This window comes from Alosa pseudoharengus, unplaced genomic scaffold (assembly GCF_046254945.1).
Source record: "Alosa pseudoharengus isolate Yale_2024_CS ecotype anadromous, Long Island Sound unplaced genomic scaffold, YU_APseudo_1.1 YU_APseudo_1.1_scf_17, whole genome shotgun sequence".
In the NCBI taxonomy this organism is placed as follows: domain Eukaryota; kingdom Metazoa; phylum Chordata; class Actinopteri; order Clupeiformes; family Clupeidae; genus Alosa; species Alosa pseudoharengus.
This window is the reverse complement of record NW_027468640.1, coordinates 26151529-26176468: the sequence shown is the minus strand read 5'-3', so window position 1 is coordinate 26176468 and position 24940 is coordinate 26151529. Positions and strand designations below refer to the sequence as shown.

General features: G+C 40.0%; 1 protein-coding gene across 1 annotated transcript in view; it reads left to right on the top strand.

The window, feature by feature from the left end:
• Window positions 1–7697: 7697 nt before the first annotated feature.
• The window catches only part of zanl (zonadhesin, like), a 52313-nt gene continuing 35070 nt past the window's right edge, over window positions 7698–24940 (top strand). Inside the window, exons 1-39 of the mRNA XM_076288374.1 lie at window positions 7698–7728; window positions 9438–9584; window positions 10747–11012; window positions 11320–11404; window positions 11534–11686; window positions 11813–11980; window positions 12223–12320; window positions 14078–14226; window positions 14370–14498; window positions 14702–14840; window positions 14976–15117; window positions 15223–15422; window positions 15601–15739; window positions 15925–16035; window positions 16232–16434; window positions 16537–16678; window positions 16798–17042; window positions 17968–18116; window positions 18269–18397; window positions 18601–18739; window positions 18874–19015; window positions 19117–19316; window positions 19495–19633; window positions 19813–19923; window positions 20120–20322; window positions 20426–20567; window positions 20688–20932; window positions 21156–21304; window positions 21460–21588; window positions 21794–21932; window positions 22067–22208; window positions 22314–22513; window positions 22692–22830; window positions 23010–23120; window positions 23317–23519; window positions 23623–23764; window positions 23885–24129; window positions 24353–24501; window positions 24657–24785. Coding sequence (XP_076144489.1) covers window positions 7698–7728; window positions 9438–9584; window positions 10747–11012; window positions 11320–11404; window positions 11534–11686; window positions 11813–11980; window positions 12223–12320; window positions 14078–14226; window positions 14370–14498; window positions 14702–14840; window positions 14976–15117; window positions 15223–15422; window positions 15601–15739; window positions 15925–16035; window positions 16232–16434; window positions 16537–16678; window positions 16798–17042; window positions 17968–18116; window positions 18269–18397; window positions 18601–18739; window positions 18874–19015; window positions 19117–19316; window positions 19495–19633; window positions 19813–19923; window positions 20120–20322; window positions 20426–20567; window positions 20688–20932; window positions 21156–21304; window positions 21460–21588; window positions 21794–21932; window positions 22067–22208; window positions 22314–22513; window positions 22692–22830; window positions 23010–23120; window positions 23317–23519; window positions 23623–23764; window positions 23885–24129; window positions 24353–24501; window positions 24657–24785 — 6023 coding nt within the window. The remainder of the gene's footprint in view (window positions 7729–9437; window positions 9585–10746; window positions 11013–11319; window positions 11405–11533; window positions 11687–11812; window positions 11981–12222; window positions 12321–14077; window positions 14227–14369; window positions 14499–14701; window positions 14841–14975; window positions 15118–15222; window positions 15423–15600; window positions 15740–15924; window positions 16036–16231; window positions 16435–16536; window positions 16679–16797; window positions 17043–17967; window positions 18117–18268; window positions 18398–18600; window positions 18740–18873; window positions 19016–19116; window positions 19317–19494; window positions 19634–19812; window positions 19924–20119; window positions 20323–20425; window positions 20568–20687; window positions 20933–21155; window positions 21305–21459; window positions 21589–21793; window positions 21933–22066; window positions 22209–22313; window positions 22514–22691; window positions 22831–23009; window positions 23121–23316; window positions 23520–23622; window positions 23765–23884; window positions 24130–24352; window positions 24502–24656; window positions 24786–24940) is intronic.

Below are 24940 nucleotides of genomic sequence, written 5' to 3'. Positions count from 1 at the left end.
GACCAAAGATTGGATTTGGTTAAGGTGATGTTCAATGGTTGTTCAACAGTAATTTTACATTCTGAACTTGAATCTTAATATTATCTGTTATGTGGACTATCCAAGTTAAGTGTTACATTAATGTCTGCTACCCACTGGGTTGGAAGGTGGCCCAGTATAGCTGTTTGACTTTGTCAGTGTTTGCCAAGCTAACACCTCAGTTAAAGTGAACATGCCAATCTTATTAGTATCCAGTTTTCAGTTATACGTTAATTGATAGTATTGGCACACCCTAGTTGCACCGTAGATGTTTTAAGGATGTACTGTATCTAGCAGCCTCTCTGTATTATGGAGAGTCACAAGTGAACCAAGTGTGAAGTGTAGTGCAAGAACTTCATAGCATGCAGTTGCAAGTCCACACACGGGGCGTTCTGAGCTATGAATTTTGATTAATTAATTTGAGAAAAAAAATAACTGATTAAAAAAAATAACGCAGATTAATCGATTCTGTATGACCTTTGACCCCGAGCCATTGTAGTCGGTAACCATTATACTGTAAAATGAAGGAGAGAGAAGAAAATGTGCTGCCTACATTTACTTTTCAAAAACGGCTTGATGGTGTTGATAAAATTAAAGTGTTGATTAACCTTCTAACACTGTTCCGGTCAAAAATGACCGATTTACACATTCCCTGTACCATAAATATTGTATTTTTCATCAGATTGCCTCAAGATCTTATGATATCCTTCACAAAAGGCTTTTGAACACAGAATTTATTTTGACTACTTTCTTTGAATTTTGGGTGATTTATTCAACGTAGAAACACTTTTTTTGTTTACGGTCAAAAATGACCGCCATAGGAAATGAATGGGAAAGAGTATAATTTTCATCCAGGAGATAAAAGACATCTCCTTACACACACTCCTACAACTTACCACCAATGTGCAGGAAAACGACCAATGTTTGCACACACATGCATGTACACACACGGAAACACTCACACCCACCCACACATACACACACACACACACATTTACACCCACTCTCTCACTCACACACACACACACACAGTTCATGTTGTCATGCACTGTGCATGTGAACCACCAGTGTTCGCACACATTCACGCACATACAGAAATACACACACCCACACACACAAACACACATGATGTAGATGTTAATGTTCTCATAAGGGTCTGTTTACAATAATGTTATATTAAATAATACTTTTTGTCATGGTATTGGTATTTAAGAGCAGTTAAAACTGTCCGGTCAAATTTGACCGCGAACAGTACATTAAGGGGGGTAGCAACGAACAATGTTTAAAGGTTAAAATAAAGTCCTCTGCAATGTATGTGATAAAGTTTTTGAACTTTAATGTCACTAATGCTGATTATTCAATGATTCATTTGAATTTAAATATTTAAAATACTTTCACAGCAAAAATCATATATGTGATTAATTTAGATTAATTAATCACAGAGTATGTAATTAATTAGATTCATTTTTTTAATCGATTGACAGCCCTAGTTTTTATTTAAAATGCAAGATCAAAGCATCAAGTTTGGTAGAGAAACTCACAAAGGTGGTCTGATCAGATTTAGAAATGTAGGTGTCTCAGTTTTGGCCCCTGGGCCAACAAATAGGGATTTTATTAGGTGGAAAGAGATAGAAACAGAACCTAACAACAAATACATTTACATACCGGTATTTTACCATATATCAATCAAATGTATTTTTATACGAATATGAATATGTTGAATTGTATATTCATTGGGGAGCTGTGGCATTTGGGTCATGACCCCACCTTATCTCTTTCCCACTTGTTTCCTGTCACTTTCTTCACTGTCCTATCAAATTGAAGGCATATATTAGGGTTGTCAAAATAATGTGTCAATTCCGGTAAATAAATCACAGAAAAAAATATGTGTTAAAACAATTAACACTGATTATTCACATTCTGTAGTGAAGTTTGACCCAGTGCAGTTATAGGACTATAGTGACCAAATATTCTAGAGTGCTACACTCTAAGCTCTTTGGTGAAGGAGGCAGACGAGAAAGCGCTGCTTGGTCTAGTAAATGGAACATTTACGTTTAAAATAAGCCCAGATGGAACTGTTGTGTGAAGATGACGAGCAAGTTTACCTGTGCAAGTTCACAGAGCAAAGGGCACCGACAATGACAACCAGTCCTATTGTTTATATGCCAATCCTTACCAGAAATGTTTTTTTACAGATAATTCAACAAACCACAATGACATGAATAGACATCAATATTCTACATGCCACAATGGGGAGAAGTTCACCTCGTCTAAATGACAATTATATTTCCTCATTAGCAGCATACTTGAGGTTGAAGATATTTAGGCACATCAAGTGTGTAACATACAGGAACTTCAAGATGTACACAGCCTTATGATTCTCTTGTTCAGTTCTGCACTGGACTTGAATTAGAAACCTCAGGCACAGATATTGTAAAAAAAAAAAAAACATATGACTCTGGCCTATTGATTATAATGTGGTGGTTAATTGAAAGCTCTGTCAGTTGCTTTGGATAAAAGTGTTAGCTAAATGTAAATGTAAATTCTTGAATGATTCTTAATTTTGACTACACAAACTCTTGTCGCACTACATGAACTTGCATGTGCTACTATTTGGTAACAGGGCCACATTTTTAATTTTTTTAATTATTTAAAAGGTCTTTTTCATGAGTATGTGTGAAGAATGACATATATTTATGGTAAAAATTGGTCAATTGATGTTCAGACCCCCTTTACAAGTTTTTCGTGCTCCACTAAAGTCCCAAACTCAATGAACAAATGTTAACAGTGAAAATGTTACAGGTGAATAAACAGAGGGATTTGATAACCTGTATGGCAATCACTGAAAAACTGCATCCCTTTACCTATAACCTTTAGCCTATAAAGTTAAACCTCATATTGACTATCCATCATGCTATTTTCAGTCAAAATGCTTCAAGGCTTATTAAGTGTGCTGTTTGCTTTGTATTGAATCACATACAAATGTAAACAGCTGGTTGCTTGAAATAATGCATCATCAGTCATGAGTCCCTTACATTGATATCAGACATGGAACCTAGTAGCCCTTGCTTTACATTGACACAATAGCCACTTGCTTGTAGAGTTAAGAGTGCTTAATCATGTTCACTATTATTCATTAATAACAGTATAGCCTTTTTTCATGCATCAAAGGTCACACTGTGTCACATGTGTCACACTGTGTCAAATGTCACACTGACTTAAAGAACATTCATTTGAATTAAATTTAGTTAGTGAGTCTTTAAGGAGCTCAAGTAAACTATTATGACAGGTATTACTGACTTTTTCCATCTTTGGCAAACATGTTGGTATTTTCAATAAATAGACAAACCTTTACAACCAAATAATGATTATGTATATTGTGTATACATAAATCTGAAACCATTCTAAACACAATATGGCAGCAAGAACTACCAGAACCCAGAAAAAGTGGTCTCCATTTCTTGTGTATGTCCAATCATAGGAACTATACTGATTATTTTTGTTTTGTATTTCTGATTATTATGTTTCTTGAAATGCAGTGCCACAAAAATTAGGCCTATAGTTTAGTAAATGTAAGACCATTCAAATGTGGATAAATGCCCTCAACTGCCTACCACACAAATGCTTACTGGGCATGTAATCTGTTCTCACAGTGCCATTACACCTGGTATCCTACATTTGGCTATGCTGGAGGAAGACCTGTGGGAAACATGTATACAACCTCAAGAAAACCTGTGGGAAACATGTGTAAAACCTCAGGAAAACCTGTGGGAAACGTGTAAAACCTCAGGACCTCCTTTACTTGGATCACATGGCACTGGACACTAGACTGGATTCAATGAACAACCTCAGTGTGAGTGCAAATTTTTACATCTACAATGTCGACACTGTAATTTTGCCCAGTTTGTCGATGCAATAAGAACATCTTCCATGCCAGTGGTTCTCAAACTTTTTCTATTATTCCCCACTTTGAATTTTCAAGCCCCACCTGACCCCATCAACCCGGGAAAATGGTAATGTTAAAATATATTTTTTACGCATTTTGGTTCCACGTAACATTTCCCGTCCTGGTCCGCTGGATCAGATGTTATTCTAATTAATTGGTCTGTTTATGACTCCTGGGCTATTTTGTTTTGAATCTATGATGTTCCTTGTCAAAAAAGAAAGGCTTGTCTCTATTCCCCACTAGTGGGGCCTGCCCCACATTTTGAGAACCACTGATCTATGCGGTTAGAGTGGGGATTTTTCTGTATTGGAGTGTATGATTTGGCAAGTTGAATCCAAGAGTGAAAAGTAATTCTGATTTGATAATGAAGTTGGTAGTTTGAGAATATAAAATCCAAAAGAAAAGAGTCGTCTACTCTGAGGCCCTTGTCCCTTGTTGTTGTTGTTGTAAGTTGTTGTGGTGCTGTTGTGGTTAAAGATTGATGGTGCTGTAGTTCAGAAATAGTCTTTTTTTATTGACTAAGTATCTTTATACTGTGCACCACACACTTTCACAAGTTTACAGGACTCTGGTAGAAAAACCATATGTCTTGAGAATGTATCAGTTTTTATGTTATTATTATTATGTTATATTTTTGATGTAAATTCTTTAGGTCTTTAATACTTACAGCAATAGTGTTACAGCAACATGTGGGAAAAGCAGGAGGGGTCGTCATAAAAACGCAATCAGTCTCACAGACATGACCATCATTTGAACTGCATGTGCGATCCCACCCATTGTTATGGTGTTACAGTCTAACTTTTGTACATATGTACAAAGATCAGTTGAGTCATTAGTCTATCTCCCTTTACAATCCTTCTGCTCCTCTGTATTTTTTTGTTACCACAGATACGTCTGTGTCCAGGCACAGGGGTTACAGGAGATGATCTCTCTGCTATCACTTCTCTTTAAGAGCCTATAAAGCAGGCAAGTGTAGCTTGTTGGAGTGATTGCTATGTTGACCCGTACCGTGTTTGACAATCGATAACGTGAGGAAAGCCATGGCAACCCAATGAGTTTTGCCTTTATTTAGAAGTACAAAGGCAAATAGAGAGTGTGTTTTTTTCACTGTTTCTTTACATAGATTGTGTAGCCAACATCCTTGTTAACTTTATGAATAAAGGATAGCACTCAGCACAGTTCTTTTTTAAACTCTTTTAATCTCCCCACGGCCGTTTCGGGCAATCATGCCCTTCTTCAGCATGATCATGACGATTTAGCCAATGTCCTGCCATGGCAATGCCGTCACATCTTTCATTCCTGCAAAGTAGTAGCACTCGCACTTTCTGTATCCTCTCGTCAGACAGTGCATGTGCAGACTGTGCATGCATTCTTCAGTGTTTGTTTGTTTATCAGGGTTCCCATGGGTCATGGAATTCTGGAATATCATGGAATTTTGGAAAGTCTATTCCAGACATGGAAAGTCAGGGAATTTAGTAAATTTTGGGACAAAGTCATGGAATATCAATGTTTTTGAAGCAGTTTAACATTTACTTGCCAAAAAACATAAATACACATATTTACATACAGAATTGGTGTATATCTGGTTATTAGCTTTACTGCTTGTTTGAGTAGATCAACTTTGTTTATTCAATGCCCCTTTATTCATCTCCCGCTCAACAAAAAGTAAAAGATTCTTGAACGCGACTATAGATCGATCAGTACATTGTATCATTCATTATATAGTAAGTCATGGAAATGCTGTTTTTTGTCCGGGAAAAGTCTCTTAGAGTGGGAACCCTGTGTTTATAATGTTGTGATGCCTGGCCACCAGCCTTAATCTGAAGTGTGACGGGTATGAACTCAACTGATCTTGATTTCGAGTGGCTGAGTGGAATCCTCATTTTCCTCGTTATCCATTAACCATCCAAGGTGTTCCCCACGCTGCCGCGCCAGAGGACGCTAAGACGAGATGGCTGGCACGACTGGTCAAGGCTTTAGGACTACTAATTGTACTGTATGTGTGACTCATAGTGACATCACATCTCACATCCCATTTAATGTTCTTGATTGTTGAGGGGCAAAGGCCAATTAATATCTGCTGTTAATCACAACAGTACAGTACAGTGCTCCTCCTAAACACACAATGTTTGTGTCACTTTACAACAAGAAATCTGAATCAATTTTTAGATCAAGGAGAAGGTGAAGGGATTTATTTACAATTAATGTTGTATGTTTGTGTTAAGTCTCAATGCATGGAGCAACTAAATGGATGCAAAACAAATTTCAGACCTGTCTGACAAATAAAGTATTGTCTTAACTTATCTTACCTTAAATATAAATGTGCCAGCCTTTTCTCAAATAGTGTTTTTATATGTTGAGAAAAGACTTCAGAAAGGCCAGTATCAGTATCATTCACTTTTCAAGTAAATCAGAAGAGATTGTTCCTAGATGAGATTCCTCATGCAGTGAATCTGGAAAGTTTGTTTTTAGAGGAGATTCATAGTTATTATGCAGTAAGTCTGGGTAATCTGTGATCTAGGGCTGACCAACTAAAACCGACTAAATCCACCATTCACAGGTACTGTACATTATGGTTGTGTGAGTAAGCCCACACCTTTTGTGCAGTGTTTATTTAAAGCTTCTCAATGGCAAAGGGTTAAATAGTGTTGTCAAAAGAAAGAAAGAATGAATGAATGAAAAATGCTTCTCTCGACACAAAAGGTGACTGCCCTGGAAACTTGGGTTTTCTTCCTACATGAGGTTGAAGAATGTTGAGGTACAGTGTAAAACGCAAACAGACTCAAATTTAATAAAGGCCATTGCTTTGACCCCATTATTATGAGTTGTGAGACATCAGGCCAGTTTCCCGTATGTGGATCAAGCCTAATCCTAGACTAAATACATTGTATCAAGGGTGATCTTGAAGATCACTGACGTTCTCTTTTAGTCAAGGCTTAATTCATCTACAGCAAACTGAGTTTTAGCTGACAAACACAGGTAGTAGGTGATAGGTGAGAAGATCCAAGCTGTGACTTGGAGGTCTGGTTTTATGAGTAAAGGGTGGAACGGGAGTGTCATAGCAGTGATTTGTCCAGGATTGTAGCTTCCTGGATGAGGGCTGATTCTCTGAAGGAATCTCTCAAGGGCATGACAGTGACATTCATAATGTGATCTCATTAAAGGCCATTAGTTTGATAAAGATACTGATACTAGCACACCCCAAACTATGTATCAACAAAGATTTTGATCTTGATAGATTTAGTCTTTGTTTTAGAGAAAAGCTCAATATATGTAGTTGGCATATGCACATGAGAACTGTTCTATCTCTTTTCAGTCTAACAGTCAATTCGATACAAAAAGAAGCAATTAGTGTCACTATAGAAAATGTTTGACTTAGCCCGGTAGTAGTTAATGAGCCGAGTGATCTATGGAATGGGAATTCTCCAATTATGCAATACAATTGGAAAATTCTTGGATACAACAATTATAATACACACTTTACAGCAGCACACACCTTCCTAAACAGTGGCACTCCCTTTTCCTATCTTACGTTTAAGTTACTCATTTACCGAGCTGGTTTTGCAATGAACATTGAAAAATAATATGCAGGGAGATAATAATAAACCACCGATACAGCCCTCCTCAGGCTGTGCCCCCCCCCCCACACACACCCCATATCTAACCCAAGGCTTTAAAAGCTTGACCTTGTGCTAACATTCTGTCTCTGTTCAGCTTGTTCCATCGATCCACGATGGACTACCTCAAGCTGATTGTTATTTTAAGTTGGATAGAGATATCATTAGTGGAAAATAAACAACTGTAAGTATGGCGGTGATTTTATATATTGATATTTGATTTATTTATTTATTTTTTTTATTTTGTATTGTGTATTGTAAATGATGGAATGGTAAAAAGTTAATTACTAGATGTGAAACGCAAGTAATGCAAATTGATCATCACATATATGATCAAAATGTCAAAAACAATAATAATGGATGCACATTAAATCTGACCATTAATGTGATTATCATGTTGCATATGTGTTGATTATTCATATATCAACTGCAGTGCAACTGCTAAATGGTTATGGATATTTTATGATATGTACAAATATTTGTGTTCAGTAATTAACTAATTGTCCTTTGTGGTAGAATAGTGGTTACATTAAATTAATTGTATAATGATTCTATAATATTCATCATGTGTGATCTTTTAATACACTGAAATGAGAAGTTACATATTTATTTATTTTTCTATTTCAGAGTAAGAACAGGGGATGCTGGTAGGTTATCTTGCTGAGTCACAGCCTACATGCACATACTGTAGCCTCCATACATACTGTAGCCAACACAGGAAAATCGGATGTATACGCTAGTAATGACAGGAAATTAGAGAAATGTATGATGTAAATGAATGAAGAAATCACATCACATGATCAGCAGAGAAGAGGCATACAGAGGAGACTATTAGACCACCTCTGTTTGTCTCTGGACACATGGGAATTGATTACAGTAAAAACTGCCTGCTTAATTCAACTGTTTACAATAGTTTACGATTACAATAATACTGACAGTAGACAATATATTGTGAAGCAGGTTACAATACATGAATGAATAAAAAGGTGGTTGATGCATCAGATATTGTAGACGTTATCTATACAGCTTAGTCATTACCATGTAGTCATCGATCTTGATTTAACTTAAAGTCTATTGTGCCAGAAAGTTTTCTAAATCTATGAACGATATGATTGTTAAAAAATTGTTAAAAAATGTAATCGTTTGAAATTGTTTAAAAATAAACAAGAATTTGGACAGGACAATTTGATGCAATCTCATTTGAATGAGGTTTGATCAAGCATTCTTTTGGCTCGTAGACAATTACAGCCTTTGCACCACAGGAACTACTAAGAGACTACTTGTAATCTATATGGAAGTTGTCTCAAATATGCATTTTCAAGTTCAAATCCAAGTTCAAGTTTATTTAGCACTTTATAATATGCAGTGGCAATCCAGTGTGCTTTATACTTTATGCATTACAGTTGTGTCTGAACGTTTTGACAGTGACACACATTGCTTCAGTTTTTTTGGATTATTTTTTCTTGTTTCACATGTATAAAGAAGAGCAATTATAAGCATTTCAGCTGCATACGTGTCTTTGGGGGTGACCATTGCTAACACAAGAAAATTATTATAAGCTCTTCTTTATGGCAATACATAGATAGATGTAAAACAACGACAACATTGTTATTGATTTAGGCTACGGTCAGAGTGTGTCTTTGTTTTTAATTTATTGAGCATCCTGTTAAGAGCTTATTCATCAGTTAGTCATTCCACTTATGTTTATGTTCTAAACAGTGTCCAGGAATGTGTATACATTTTGTGTGAATGGTATCACCTGCATTCATTTTCTGATATTTTCTATTACTGTTTTCCTTTTGTAATTCTATCTACCGGTATTTTTTTCCTCTTATCTCCCTATCTCTGTTCCATAGCAGTCTTGACCTCCTGTAACTTTAACAATGAAGATGACCCATTCTGTCAGTTTCGTCAAGACTACACGGACAACAGTGACTGGACACGAAACCGTGGTGCCACTCCCACAAATGGGACCGGACCGAGTGGTGACTACCCTGATGGAAGTAAGTGGCAGAGTCCACTTTTGTCTATCTAAAGGTTTAGTGAAGTTGTGATGCCTTTTGATGATTATCATATTCAAAAATAATTTTACACTCCTTGAACCATAAATTCTGAACAATCTGTCTTGCATCTTAAAACAAATTGTTTCTCATTAAATGTTAGAGCAGTTTTAAAGCAAGCCCAGTAGATCTCAGCATTATTTTTAAAATAGTGATATCTTACATAGCATTTAAAGCTGCAGTTGGCAAGATTTTTTTGATCTTTGATCTATTCACTGAAATCAATACTATGCTCCGACAGAACAACATAAATCAGCCGGTTTTTGAAGAAAACCCGCACTTCTACCTCCACCTAGAGCCTGTTATTTGTTTTGCAAAAATCCACAGCTCCCGGTTCTTCTGGTCCAATCAGAGCAGGGCTGTGTGAGATCTAACTGTCAATCACAGTCTGGTGCAGGCTGGTGCGCACTGACGAGCACAAACTCAATGAGAGGGTGCTCGGTGGTAGTGGGGGAGGGGCATGAGAGTTGTAAACATTAAAATTTTGTCCCCTCAATCTGTCAGACTTGCCAGCTGCAGCTTTAATTCATCCACGTGTAGTACCCCTTGATGGCAAAAATGTTCTACAGAGATGGGCTTTATTGTTTACAAAATATTTATTTTACTGCAAAATAGGTCCAGGTGTGGGCTCTATAGAGTCTAAAGGAGGTTATACAGTCTTTTGGGCCCCCACCGTCAACTTCAAGGCAGCGCTGCCTGGATAGCGTTAGGGTTAGGCAAGGGTTAGGATTAGAGTTAGGATTAGGGTTAGGGTTAGGGTTAGGGTTAGGATTAGGGTTAGGGTTAGGGTTAGCTGCCTTAAAGTCAATGGTGGGGGCCCATATGACCATCAAGCCTAAGGGAGGGTCTGGAAGGTTCTTATGTGGGGTCTAACAAAATATCCCCAACTTTGAGTACACCATCAAATCTGAACTACAGGCCAATAACGTTCAATAAAGTTTACCAAAGTTTATCAATAAGCAAAAAGCCTTTAGATGTTTCCTCAAACAGTATATAGGTATGACAGGATAATAAAGTTCACCAGAGTAATAAAGACAAGGTCACCAAAGTTTATGAGCAAAACGCCTTTAGATATCTCCTCAAACATTATATTTCTGTGTTTCAGCTGGCTACTACATTTATCATGAAGCTGACAATGTTGGAAACCAAAAAACAGCGCGGTTATTAAGCCCTCCCCTCAGCATGGGCCCAGATCCCATCTGCGTGCAGTTCTACTACTACATGTATGGCTTCGACAACCAGAACCTCCTGAGGGTTCTTGCTAAACAAGGTTCATCTGAGGAGCAGGTCTGGGAGAGGGTTGGATACCAAAGTCCTTCCTGGCTGAAAGGATCTGTCACTGTGGCCAAACCCCTGGGAACATCACTGGAGGTGAGTCAGCACAGGGGTGCAGCTGTATGTCGTCCGATTTACTGCCTCTTTACAGCTCTGTAAATCTCTGTTTATCACAGGGCGTTCACAATCCATCCAATCTTTTTTTATCTTTTTTTCACGGGTCCTTGTAAAGACAAGTGGCCCGTTAAAACAACATAACTGTATGTCAGAAGATATTTTGTTTACAAAGTTTAGCTACCCCTTGATTCTGTAGGATTATTCACACATACGACACATATGGTATGTGCAATTCTTTTTTTTAATTATTTTTTTTGTAAGTCTTTGTTGTAATTTTATTTTCAAGATTGTGTTCGAGGCCAAGCGTGGTTTCACCTCATCATGTGACACAGCTCTTGATAATATTGTCATCAGTGAAGGAGCTTGTCCTGGTAAAATTTCACTTTATCACATATTTCAGAATGTTATCTGCTGCTATGTATTTGCTATTTGCTATGTATTTGTATTTGGACCAAGAAATGCCAAGAGTGTAAGATCAAGATCAACTGTTCTTTTTACAGGATGTTTGTTTGGTTGTGATTTTGACACAAATGGGAATCTCTGCAACTGGGAAGTGCAAGTCCCAGACGACAGAATTTTTGGATGGGAACCATTCAATGGCCCGACAGACACCGAAGGAACAGGTCCCGATGATGACTTCTCCAAACCCGGCTGTGCGTCTTCTTTCTACCAAAAATTATTTGTTTTGCAGATTCAAAAACTACCACTATTACACGTCACCATGTTCCTTCATTAAGCTGCTCTTGCCTTTTTCATTCTTTGTGTCTGTGTGTGAACAGTTGGGAGTTATATGCTGATGGATTCCTTGTATTCTGTCCCTGGTCTCTCGAGCCAACTTTGGAGCCCCTCAGCCTCGTTTGCGTCTAGTGGTTGTCTGCAGCTAGGTTTCCACTACTACATGTTCGGCACTGCCACCACCATGAAACTCAGCGTCCATGTTGCCACAGGTGAGAGCATGAAGGACGCAAACAGTAATCAGTGTTTTTCAACTGACGCCTTATATGTTTAATGTAATGTTAATGTAAATATAAATGTATAGTTTATACATGTAAATGTAATGTTATATTTCTGAACAAAAGATGCCTCAGTGTTGGCCATGTGATGATTAAATTTGAGGAGTTATGGACATTCTAAAAGGTTCCCTCAAAATCTCTTCAGTTCTTTGATTTCCTCCTTTTCCTCTCTATAGGCGGCGTGATGGGACCTGCCCTCTTCGCCCTCACGGGGAACCAGGGCCAGGGCTGGAAGCCCGCCGTGGTTCGCTACGTTGGCACAGGAACCATTCAGGTGAATATATTACAGGTTTACAAGGACAGCCACTTGTCTTTTACAAAGGGATGGGCGATGTATTCTCGTTAATTCTCGATTAAAATGAATCAGTAACGAAAAATTAAACACTCGGCTTTATCTTGACTTATAATACCGCTCTTCTTTTCAGTTTGTGATAGTCGGAGTTTATGGAGAGACTGATAAGACGGATATCGCGATTGACAGTGTATGCATTACAACTTGCCAAGGTAAAAAATATCAAAGTTATGGGAAACTGAGACTGCTAATGTGTGTGTGTGTTTGTGTGTGTGTGTGTGTGTGTGCAAATCAGCGACATGCCCAATGCCCATATATTGTACAATGACAATGTAAAGGTTGTCACCGACACCTAGTCATATTATTTCTGTCATATTTTCTTTATTTCAATACTTCAGCCACTACACCTGCACCAACAACCCCGAAACCACCCACGCCTGGGCCAACAACACCAAAGCCATCTACTCCTACACCAACAACTCCAGGTTTGTAAATTCACTTTTGTGACCTTACTTGTACTTTATTTTTACTTTCACTTTAATAACTTTATTTGAAACTATTCAGTACAAAAACACATTCTCTGATATTCATTTTTATATTATGTTCACATGTACAGTACAGCAATATGTAGACTAACCAATATATTTTTCAGTAGTGCCTCTTCATATGTTCTCAACTGTCATTCTCACCCTTTCTCTTTGCCTTTCTCCATCTAGTGACGTGCCCCCCTAATTCTGACTTTTTGGAGTGTGGTCCATCATGCGTCCCCACCTGCCAGAAACCCAACATTAACTCCAGTAACTGCACTGGGACCTGCGTAAGCGGCTGTTTCTGTAGACCAGGCTTTGTGCTGTCAGGAAACCGGTGTGTTCCCGTTGATAAGTGTGGCTGTCTGGATGACAACAACAACTACTATGAGGTATGATCAAGACAGAATTTTTGCTTTTGTTGTCTTTGAGCTATCTTTGGATTAAATATCACCAAAATAAAATAACTCCTAACAAACTTGTTTCTCCATCAGCCTGGAGAGGTTGTGTTTGGGGATGGCTGCTCCAAGCTGTGTCGCTGTGCTGGAAACTACACTCTCTCCTGTGTAGACAACACCTGTGCTCCCACTGAGGAGTGCCGAGAGGTCAATGGAGTCCCTGGATGTTATCCTCAAGGTATTTTTTTTCTCTTTTCCTCATGAACATTTTAAGTTTCTGAGATTTTGTGCGGCATGCTTTAACTTTTGGTATCTATTAATAGTATCTATCTTTTTTCATCCACAGGCACCTCCACCTGTATTGCCTCTGGTGATCCTCACTACACCACCTTTGATAAGCAGAATTACAACTTCATGGGCAACTGCACCTATCTGATGTCCAAGCCATGCAACACCACTGGTCTGCCACACTATGAGGTCCATGTGTCCAATGAGAACCGCAACAACAACAATAGAATCAGCTACGTATCAGCGGTGCATGTCTACGTCCATGGAATGACCATATCTATCCTTAAAGGAGGAACCGTGCGGGTAAGATATAGGATGCAAGTAGCACACAGCTATTGAAAAATAGAAGTGCAAATATCCATGCAGAATGTTTTGATTCTAACTATTCCCATAGGGTGTCTTTATGTAATGCTGCTCAAATGTCTATCATGCAGTGGTTCAACATTGTACTTAAAGTAGTAGTGGTCCATTATGTGTATCAAGCGTCTGGATGTCCCTTCACTCTCTTCTCTGTGTGTATCCCCAGATCAATGGGACCAATGTGAACCTGCCTATGAATCCAGCTGCAGACGTTTCTGTCTACAAGTCTGGAAAACATTACACCGTGGTCATGAGTTTTGGAGTGACTGTTCGCTATGATGGCAACCACTTCATGGACATCAAAGTGATTGCAGCGTGAGTAAAAATCAGGATACTGGTTAATGCTTGTACATTGATTGTGTATTTTTCAGATGGATGTAAATATCTTGAGGGTGGTTTTACTGGAATAATCCGCTGTTTTATCTGTCAACTAAAACAAAAAAACGTTGCTTCCATAGATACAAAGAGAAGCTTTGCGGCCTTTGTGGAGATTATGACGGCAACCCCAAGGACGACTTCCGTACGCCCACAGGCGAACTCGTGACAAAACCGAATGACTTTGGAAACAGCTGGAACTCTGACCCAGAGTAAGATTTTACAGGGAGCACCATAGCAATGTTTTACCACATAAAATGTACATGTAGTTGAGGACATAAGTACTTTGGCTTCTACAAATACTTGTTAGCATGAGACAGTTAGGCATGAAGACAGACAAAGGCACATTGACCGCTAATTAATGGACTCAACATGTGCATCTAAATTGTGGTTTACCTCTGTTTTGTACACACAGATGCAACAAATCTCCCGAACTGCCTGTACCTGGTTGTACACCAGAGGAACAAGATAAATATGAGAAACCTGCCTTCTGTGGAATCATACTGGAAAGCAACGGCCCATTCGCTTTGTGCCACCCCAAGGTTAATCCAAATGTGAGTAAAAGCACATCCATTATAAAAAATGGTTTATGTTAAAGGAGTCTTTTTATTGCAACATTTAGATACACTTTAGATTTTAAAAGTGAGCTAACGATATATTTCCATGTTGTGTGTTCTGATCTGCTCCAGAGCTTCTTCAAGGACTGCATGTTTGACGTGTGTGAGCTGGATGGACTGCACTCTGCCCTGTGTGAGGCCATAGAGGCCTATGTGAATGAGTGTCAGGATCGTGGAGTCACCATCGGATCATGGAGGAACAGCACCTTCTGCCGTGAGTCTTTATCACCCTCATGTTGTTGGTGGTTCTGTACATTTGTTGAGAAAAAAAAGGATTTAGCAAATGAATAACTATTTTTGTCTTTTTTTCTATCAACAGCCTTGACCTGCCCTCCCAACAGCCACTTTGAGTCCTGCGCTCCACCCTGCCAGCCTTCCTGTGTCACACCTTCCCCAGGGCAGTGTAATGGACCGTGTGCAGAGGGGTGTGTGTGTGACCCAGGATACGTTCTCAGTGCTGGCAAGTGTGTCAGGAACGACAGCTGTGGATGCCAACACACCAATGGCCAATACTACCAGGTGATTACATTAATGCAATGACTGACTTGGTTTCTTATTAGTGATTATTCGTATTAGTGGTTATTCTATATTTCCAAACAAATACATAATTCTCCACTTTCTTATTCAGCTTATATAATGCAGTACACTGGCATCTATGTTAATTGGTTACTAATATTTTTCTACTTTTCATTTTCAGCCTGGAGAGGAGTGGTACACTTCTAACTGTGACCTGAAGTGCAGGTGCAATCCTCCTTTCGTCAGCTGCAGTGATGGACAGTGTCCCCCTTCACAGGAGTGTAGCGTCCAGGGAGGACTTCTGGGCTGTTACCCCATTGGTGAGTGTAATTTGTTTTATTTGATATATGAAGAACCTTTCTTTTAGTTTGTGATGTATGCCATCAAACCTAAACAATTGTAATTTTGTCAAACAAAGTATGACATATTTCAGTAATATTAGATACTGATATACTGCGTACCAGAACTCTAACAACTGATTTCCCTTTCACCCCCTTTTATCCAGCCACTACCCCCAAACCAACTACACCCAAACCTTCCACACCCAGCCCATCTACACCAACACCATCTACTCCCAAACCAACAACACCAAGGCCAATTCCAACAACAACACCAGGTAAGTAACAATACTGCTGCTTTAATTCACTACCTAGATTGTCCTAGTGGCCAGCATATGTACAGACTTGATAACATGTTTTTATTTTTATTTTTTAAATAATTAAGTAGCCTAACATGAAAGTCTCCTCGTCATCTCTGCATTTATGTCCTCTTCCATTTTTTTCTCAACTTCTTCATTCTCTCTTGTTATACAGTGACGTGCCCCCCTAATTCTGACTTTTTGGAGTGTGGTCCGTCATGCGTCCCCACCTGCCAGAAACCCAACATTAACTCCAGTAACTGCACTGGGACCTGCGTAAGCGGCTGTTTCTGTAGACCAGGCTTTGTGCTGTCAGGAAACCGGTGTGTTCCCGTTGATAAGTGTGGCTGTCTGGATGACAACAACAACTACTATGAGGTATAATCAAGACAGAAATATTACTTTTGTGGTATTTAACCTATCTTTGGATTAAATATCACCAAAATAAGATAACTCCTAACAAACTTGTTTCTCCATCAGCCTGGAGAGGTTGTGTTTGGGGATGGCTGTTCCAAGCTGTGTCGCTGTGCTGGAAACTACACTCTCTCCTGCGTGGACAACACCTGTGCTCCCACTGAGGAGTGCCGAGAGGTCAATGGAGTCCCTGGATGTTATCCTCAAGGTATTTCTTTTTTTTTTTAAATCTCTTTTGCTCATGAACATTTTAAGTTTCTGAGATTTTGTGTGGCATGCTTTAACTCTTGGTATCTATTAATAGTATCTATCTTTTTTCATCCACAGGCACCTCCACCTGTATTGCTTCTGGTGATCCTCACTACACCACCTTTGATAAGCAGAATTACAACTTCATGGGCAACTGCACCTACCTGATGTCCAAGCCATGCAACACCACTGGTCTGCCACACTATGAGGTCCATGTGTCCAATGAGAACCGCAACAACAACAATAGAATCAGCTACGTATCAGCGGTGCATGTCTACGTCCATGGAATGACCATATCTATCCTTAAAGGAGGAACCGTGCGGGTAAGATATAGGATGCAAGTAGCACACAGCTATTGAGAAATAGAAGTGCAAATATCCATGCAGAATGTTTTGATTGTAACTATTCCCATAGGATGTCTTCATGAAGTGCTGCTCAAATGTCATGCAGTGGTTCAACATTGTACTTAAAGTAGTAGTGGTCCATATGTTATATTACATTACATTACATTTGGCTGACGCATTTTTAGCCAAAGCGACTAACAACATGGTAAACAGTTTAAGTTTTAAAGCAATTCTCAACAAGTTTAGGACAATTTAAAAAACGATAGAGTACAGTAAGAATAAGTGCATCAGTGAGTGCTGTTTTTAACAGTTACGTGTCAGTTCAAGACGGCTGGTAAGTGCTAGGATCAGCCAGACTTGTTGTAAGTGGTGCTATGAGAGGAGATGTTCTCTAAAGAGCTGGGTCTTCAGGAGTTTTTTGAAAATGGAGATGGATGTCCCTGCCCTTGTAGGAACTGGCAGTGTGTTCCACCAACGAGGAACAACAGATGAGAAAAGTTTGGATTGGCCTGAGCGTACCGGTGGTAGAGCTAGACGTCGTTCGTCTGAGGAGCGCAGCGGTCTAGAGGTAGCGTATGTCTGTATGAGGGCATTCAAGTAGGCGGGAGCAGAACCGGAGACTACTTTGTAGGCAAGCGTTAGAGCCTTGAATTTGATGCGGGCCGCCACAGGTAGCCAGTGTAGCTGGATGAGCAGCGGGGTAACATGCGCCCTTTTGGGTTGGTTGTAGACCAGGTGTGCCGCCGCGTTCTGGATCATCTGAAGGGGTTTCACTGCGCAGGCTGGGAGACCTGTCAGGAGGGCGTTGCAGTAGTCGAGTCGTGAGATGACTATTTCCTGATGTGCCATATGTGTATCAAGTGTCTGCATGTCCCTTCACTCTCTTCTCTGTGTGTATCCCCAGATCAATGGGACCAATGTGAACCTGCCTGTGAACCCAGCTGCAGACGTTTCTGTCTACAAGTCTGGAAAACATTACACCGTGGCCATGAGTTTTGGAGTGACCGTTCGCTACGATGGCAACCACTTCATGGACATCAAAGTGATTGCAGCGTGAGTAAAAATCAGGATACTGGTTGATGCTGGTTCATTGATTAAGTGTTTTTCAGTTGGACACAGCAATACCATAAGGCTGGTTGAACTGGAATATTCAGTTGTTTTATCTTGCTCTGATAAACTAAAACAAAAATGTTTTGCTTCCATAGATACAAAGAGAAGCTTTGTGGCCTTTGTGGAGATTACGACGGCAACCCCAAGGACGACTTCCGTACACCTACAGGCGAACTTGTGACAAAACCGAATGACTTTGGAAACAGCTGGAACTCTGACCCAGAGTAAGATTTTACAGGGAGCACCATAGCAACGTTTTACCACATAAAATGTACATGTAGTTGAGGACATAAGTACTTTGGCTTCTGCAAATACTTGTTAGCATGAGACAGTTAGGCATGAAGACAGACTAAGGCACATTGACTGCTAATTAATGGACTCAACATGTGCATCTAAATTGTGGTTTACCTCTGTTTTCTGTACACAGATGCAACAAATCTCCCGAACTGCCTGTACCTGGTTGTACACCAGAGGAACAAGATAAATATGAGAAACCTGCCTTCTGTGGAATTATACTAGAAAGCAACGGCCCATTCGCTTTGTGCCACCCCAAGGTTAATCCAAATGTGAGTAAAAGCACGTCCATTATAGAAAATGGTTTATATAAAGGAGTCTTTTTATTGCAACATTTAGATACACTTTAGATTTTAAAAGTGAGCTAACGATATATTTCCATGTTGTGTGTTCTTATCTGCTCCAGAGCTTCTTCAAGGACTGCTTGTTTGATGTGTGTGAGCTTGATGGACTGCACTCTGCCCTGTGTGAGGCCATAGAGGCCTATGTGAATGAGTGTCAGGATCGTGGAGTCACCATCGGATCATGGAGGAACAGCACCTTCTGCCGTGAGTATCACCCTCATGTTGTTGGTGGTTCTGTACATTTGTTGAGAAAAAAAAGGATTTAGCAAATTAATAACTATTTTTGTCTTTTTTTCTATCAACAGCCTTGACCTGCCCTCCCAACAGCCACTATGAGTCCTGTGCTCCACCCTGCCAGCCTTCCTGTGTCACACCTTCCCCAGGGCAGTGTAATGGACCGTGTGCAGAGGGGTGTGTGTGTGACCCAGGATACGTTCTCAGTGCTGGCAAGTGTGTCAGGAAGGACAGCTGTGGATGCCAACACACCAATGGCCAATACTACCAGGTGATTACATTAATGCAATGACTGACTTGGTTTATTATTAGTGATTATTCATATTAGTGGTTATTCTATATTTCCAAAAAAATACATAATTCTCCACTTTCTTATTCAGCTTATATAATGCAGTACACTCGCATCTATGTTAATTGGTTACTAATATTTTTCTACTTTTCATTTTCAGCCTGGAGAGGAGTGGTACACCTCTAACTGTGACCTGAAGTGCAGGTGCAATCCTCCTTTCGTCAGCTGCAGTGATGGACAGTGTCCCCCTTCACAAGAGTGTAGCGTCCAGGGAGGACTTCTGGGCTGTTACCCCATTGGTAGTGTATTTTTTTTAATTTAATATATGAAGAACCTTTCCGTTAGTTTGTGATGTATGCCCTCAAAGCTAAACAATTGTAATTTTGTCAAACAATGTATGACATATTTCAGTAATATTAGATACTGTTATACTGTGTACCAGAACTCTAACCACTGATTGTTTCCCCCTTCTATCCAGCCACTACCCCCAAACCAACTACACCCAAACCTTCCACACCCAGCCCATCTACACCAACACCATCTACTCCAAAACCAACAACACCAAGGCCAATTCCAACAACAACACCAGGTAAGTAACAATACTGCTGCTTTAATTCACTACCTAGATTGTCCTAGTGGCCAGCATATGTACAGACTTGATAACATGTTTTTATTTGTATTTTTTAAATAATTAAGTAGCCTAACATGAAAGTCTCCTCGTCATCTCTGCATTTATGTCCTCTTCCATTTATTTCTCAACTTCTTCATTTTCTCTTGTTATACAGTGACGTGCCCCCCTAATTCTGACTTTTTGGAGTGTGGTCCGTCATGCGTCCCCACCTGCCAGAAACCCAACATTAACTCCAGTAACTGCACTGGGACCTGCGTAAGCGGCTGTTTCTGTAGACCAGGCTTTGTGCTGTCAGGAAACCGGTGTGTTCCCGTTGATAAGTGTGGCTGTCTGGATGAAAACAACAACTACTATGAGGTAATAATCAAGACAGAAATGTTACTTTTGTGGTATTTAACCCATCTTTGGATTAAATATCACCAAAATAAGATAACTCCTAACAAACTTGTTTCTCCATCAGCCTGGAGAGGTTGTGTTTGGGGATGGCTGCTCCAAGCTGTGTCGCTGTGCTGGAAACTACACTTTCTCCTGCGTGGACAACACCTGTGCTCCCACTGAGGAGTGCCGAGAGGTCAATGGAGTCCCTGGATGTTATCCTCAAGGTATTTCTTTTTTTTTTTTAAATCTCTTTTGCTCATGAACATTTTAGGTTTCTGAGATTTTGTGCGGCATGCTTTAATTTTTGGAATCTATTAATAGTATCTATCTTTTTTCATCCACAGGCACCTCCACCTGTATTGCCTCTAGTGATCCTCACTACACCACCTTTGATAAGCAGAATTACAACTTCATGGGCAACTGCACCTATCTGATGTCCAAGCCATGCAACACCACTGGTCTGCCACACTATGAGGTCCATGTGTCCAATGAGAACCGCAACAACAACAATAGAATCAGCTACGTATCAGCGGTGCATGTCTACGTCCATGGAATGACCATATCTATCCTTAAAGGAGGAACCGTGCGGGTAAGATATAGGATGCAAGTAGCACACAGCTATTGAAAAATAGAAGTGCAAATATCCATGCAGAATGTTTTGATTCTAACTATTCCCATAGGATGTCTTAATGAAGTGCTGCTCAAATGTCTATCATGCAGTTGTTCAACATTGTAATTAAAGTAGTAGTGGTCCATTATGTGTATCAAGGGTCTGGATGTCCCTTCACTCTCTTCTCTGTGTGTATCCCCAGATCAATGGGACCAATGTGAACCTGCCTGTGAACCCAGCTGCAGACATTTCTGTCTACAATTCTGGAAGACATTACACCGTGGCCATGAGTTTTGGAGTGACCGTTCGCTACGATGGCAACCACTTCATGGACATCAAAGTGATTGCAGCGTGAGTAAAAATCAGGATACTGGTTCATGCTGGTTCATTGATTAAGTGTTTTTCAGTTGGACACAGCAACACCATAAGGCTGGTTGTACTGGAATAATCAGTTGTTTTATCTTGCTCTGATATATAAACTAAAACAAAACATTTTGCTTCCATAGCTACAAAGAGAAGCTTTGCGGCCTTTGTGGAGATTACGACGGCAACCCCAAGGACGACTTCCGTACGCCTACAGGCGAACTCGTGTCAAATCCGAATGACTTTGGAAACAGCTGGAACTCTGATCCAGAGTAAGATTTTACAAGGAGCACCATAACAACATCATGTATTTTTAACACATACAATGTACATGTAGTTATGCGCACAGAAGTGCTTTAACTTATGCAGCTACGTAGTAGTTACACCAACAGCAATATATGAAGAAACACAAAGTCACGTTGGCCACTTATATATTTACCATGCAAATCTACCAATGATTCTATTTTGTACACACAGATGCAACAAATCTCCTGAACTGCCTGTACCTGGTTGTACACCAGAGGAACAAGATAAATATGAGAAACCTGCCTTCTGTGGAATCATACTGGAAAGCAACGGCCCATTCGCTTTGTGCCACCCCAAGGTTAATCCAAATGTGAGTAAAAGCACGTCCATTATAAAAATGGTTTATACTAAAGGAGTCTTTTTATTGCAACATTTAGATACACTTTAGATTTTAAAAGTGAGCTAACAATATATTTCCATGTTGTGTGTTCTGATCTGCTCCAGAGCTTCTTCAAGGACTGCATGTTTGATGTGTGTGAGCTTGATGGACTGCACTCTGCCCTGTGTGAGGCCATAGAGGCCTATGTGAATGAGTGTCAGGATCGTGGAGTCACCATCGGATCATGGAGGAACAGCACCTTCTGCCGTGAGTCTTTATCACCCTCATGTTGTTGGTGGTTCTGTACATTTGTTGAGAAAAAAAAGGATTTAGCAAATGAATAACTATTTTTGTCTTTTTTTCTATCAACAGCCTTGACCTGCCCTCCCAACAGCCACTATGAGTCCTGTGCTCCACCCTGCCAGCCTTCCTGTGTCACACCTTCCCCAGGGCAGTGTAATGGACCGTGTGCAGAGGGGTGTGTGTGTGACCCAGGATACGTTCTCAGTGCTGGCAAGTGTGTCAGGAAGGACAGCTGTGGATGCCAACACACCAATGGCCAATACTACCAGGTGATTACATTAATGCAATGACTGACTTGGTTTATTATTAGTGATTATTCATATTAGTGGTTATTCTATATTTCCAAAAAAATACATAATTCTCCACTTTCTTATTCAGCTTATATAATGCAGTACACTCGCATCTATGTTAATTGGTTACTAATATTTTTCTACTTTTCATTTTCAGCCTGGAGAGGAGTGGTACACCTCTAACTGTGACCTGAAGTGCAGGTGCAATCCTCCTTTCGTCAGCTGCAGTGATGGACAGTGTCCCCCTTCACAAGAGTGTAGCGTCCAGGGAGGACTTCTGGGCTGTTACCCCATTGGTAGTGTATTTTTTTTTATTTAATATATGAAGAACCTTTCCGTTAGTTTGTGATGTATGCCCTCAAAGCTAAACAATTGTAATTTTGTCAAACAATGTATGACATATTTCAGTAATATTAGATACTGTTATACTGTGTACCAGAACTCTAACCACTGATTGTTTCCCCCTTCTATCCAGCCACTACCCCCAAACCAACTACACCCAAACCTTCCACACCCAGCCCATCTACACCAACACCATCTACTCCAAAACCAACAACACCAAGGCCAATTCCAACAACAACACCAGGTAAGTAACAATACTGCTGCTTTAATTCACTACCTAGATTGTCCTAGTGGCCAGCATATGTACAGACTTGATAACATGTTTTTATTTGTATTTTTTAAATAATTAAGTAGCCTAACATGAAAGTCTCCTCGTCATCTCTGCATTTATGTCCTCTTCCATTTATTTCTCAACTTCTTCATTTTCTCTTGTTATACAGTGACGTGCCCCCCTAATTCTGACTTTTTGGAGTGTGGTCCGTCATGCGTCCCCACCTGCCAGAAACCCAACATTAACTCCAGTAACTGCACTGGGACCTGCGTAAGCGGCTGTTTCTGTAGACCAGGCTTTGTGCTGTCAGGAAACCGGTGTGTTCCCGTTGATAAGTGTGGCTGTCTGGATGAAAACAACAACTACTATGAGGTAATAATCAAGACAGAAATGTTACTTTTGTGGTATTTAACCCATCTTTGGATTAAATATCACCAAAATAAGATAACTCCTAACAAACTTGTTTCTCCATCAGCCTGGAGAGGTTGTGTTTGGGGATGGCTGCTCCAAGCTGTGTCGCTGTGCTGGAAACTACACTTTCTCCTGCGTGGACAACACCTGTGCTCCCACTGAGGAGTGCCGAGAGGTCAATGGAGTCCCTGGATGTTATCCTCAAGGTATTTCTTTTTTTTTTTTAAATCTCTTTTGCTCATGAACATTTTAGGTTTCTGAGATTTTGTGCGGCATGCTTTAATTTTTGGAATCTATTAATAGTATCTATCTTTTTTCATCCACAGGCACCTCCACCTGTATTGCCTCTAGTGATCCTCACTACACCACCTTTGATAAGCAGAATTACAACTTCATGGGCAACTGCACCTATCTGATGTCCAAGCCATGCAACACCACTGGTCTGCCACACTATGAGGTCCATGTGTCCAATGAGAACCGCAACAACAACAATAGAATCAGCTACGTATCAGCGGTGCATGTCTACGTCCATGGAATGACCATATCTATCCTTAAAGGAGGAACCGTGCGGGTAAGATATAGGATGCAAGTAGCACACAGCTATTGAAAAATAGAAGTGCAAATATCCATGCAGAATGTTTTGATTCTAACTATTCCCATAGGATGTCTTAATGAAGTGCTGCTCAAATGTCTATCATGCAGTTGTTCAACATTGTAATTAAAGTAGTAGTGGTCCATTATGTGTATCAAGGGTCTGGATGTCCCTTCACTCTCTTCTCTGTGTGTATCCCCAGATCAATGGGACCAATGTGAACCTGCCTGTGAACCCAGCTGCAGACATTTCTGTCTACAAGTCTGGAAGACATTACACCGTGGCCATGAGTTTTGGAGTGACCGTTCGCTACGATGGCAACCACTTCATGGACATCAAAGTGATTGCAGCGTGAGTAAAAATCAGGATACTGGTTGATGCTGGTTCATTGATTAAGTGTTTTTCAGTTGGACACAGCAACACCATAAGGCTGGTTGTACTGGAATAATCAGTTGTTTTATCTTGCTCTGATATATAAACTAAAACAAAACATTTTGCTTCCATAGCTACAAAGAGAAGCTTTGCGGCCTTTGTGGAGATTACGACGGCAACCCCAAGGACGACTTCCGTACGCCTACAGGCGAACTCGTGTCAAATCCGAATGACTTTGGAAACAGCTGGAACTCTGACCCAGAGTAAGATTTTACAGGGAGCACCATAACAACATCATTTATTTTTAACACATACAATGTACATGTAGTTATGCGCACAGAAGTGCTTTAACTTATGCAGCTACGTAGTAGTTACACCAACAGCAATATATGAAGAAACACAAAGTCACGTTGGCCAC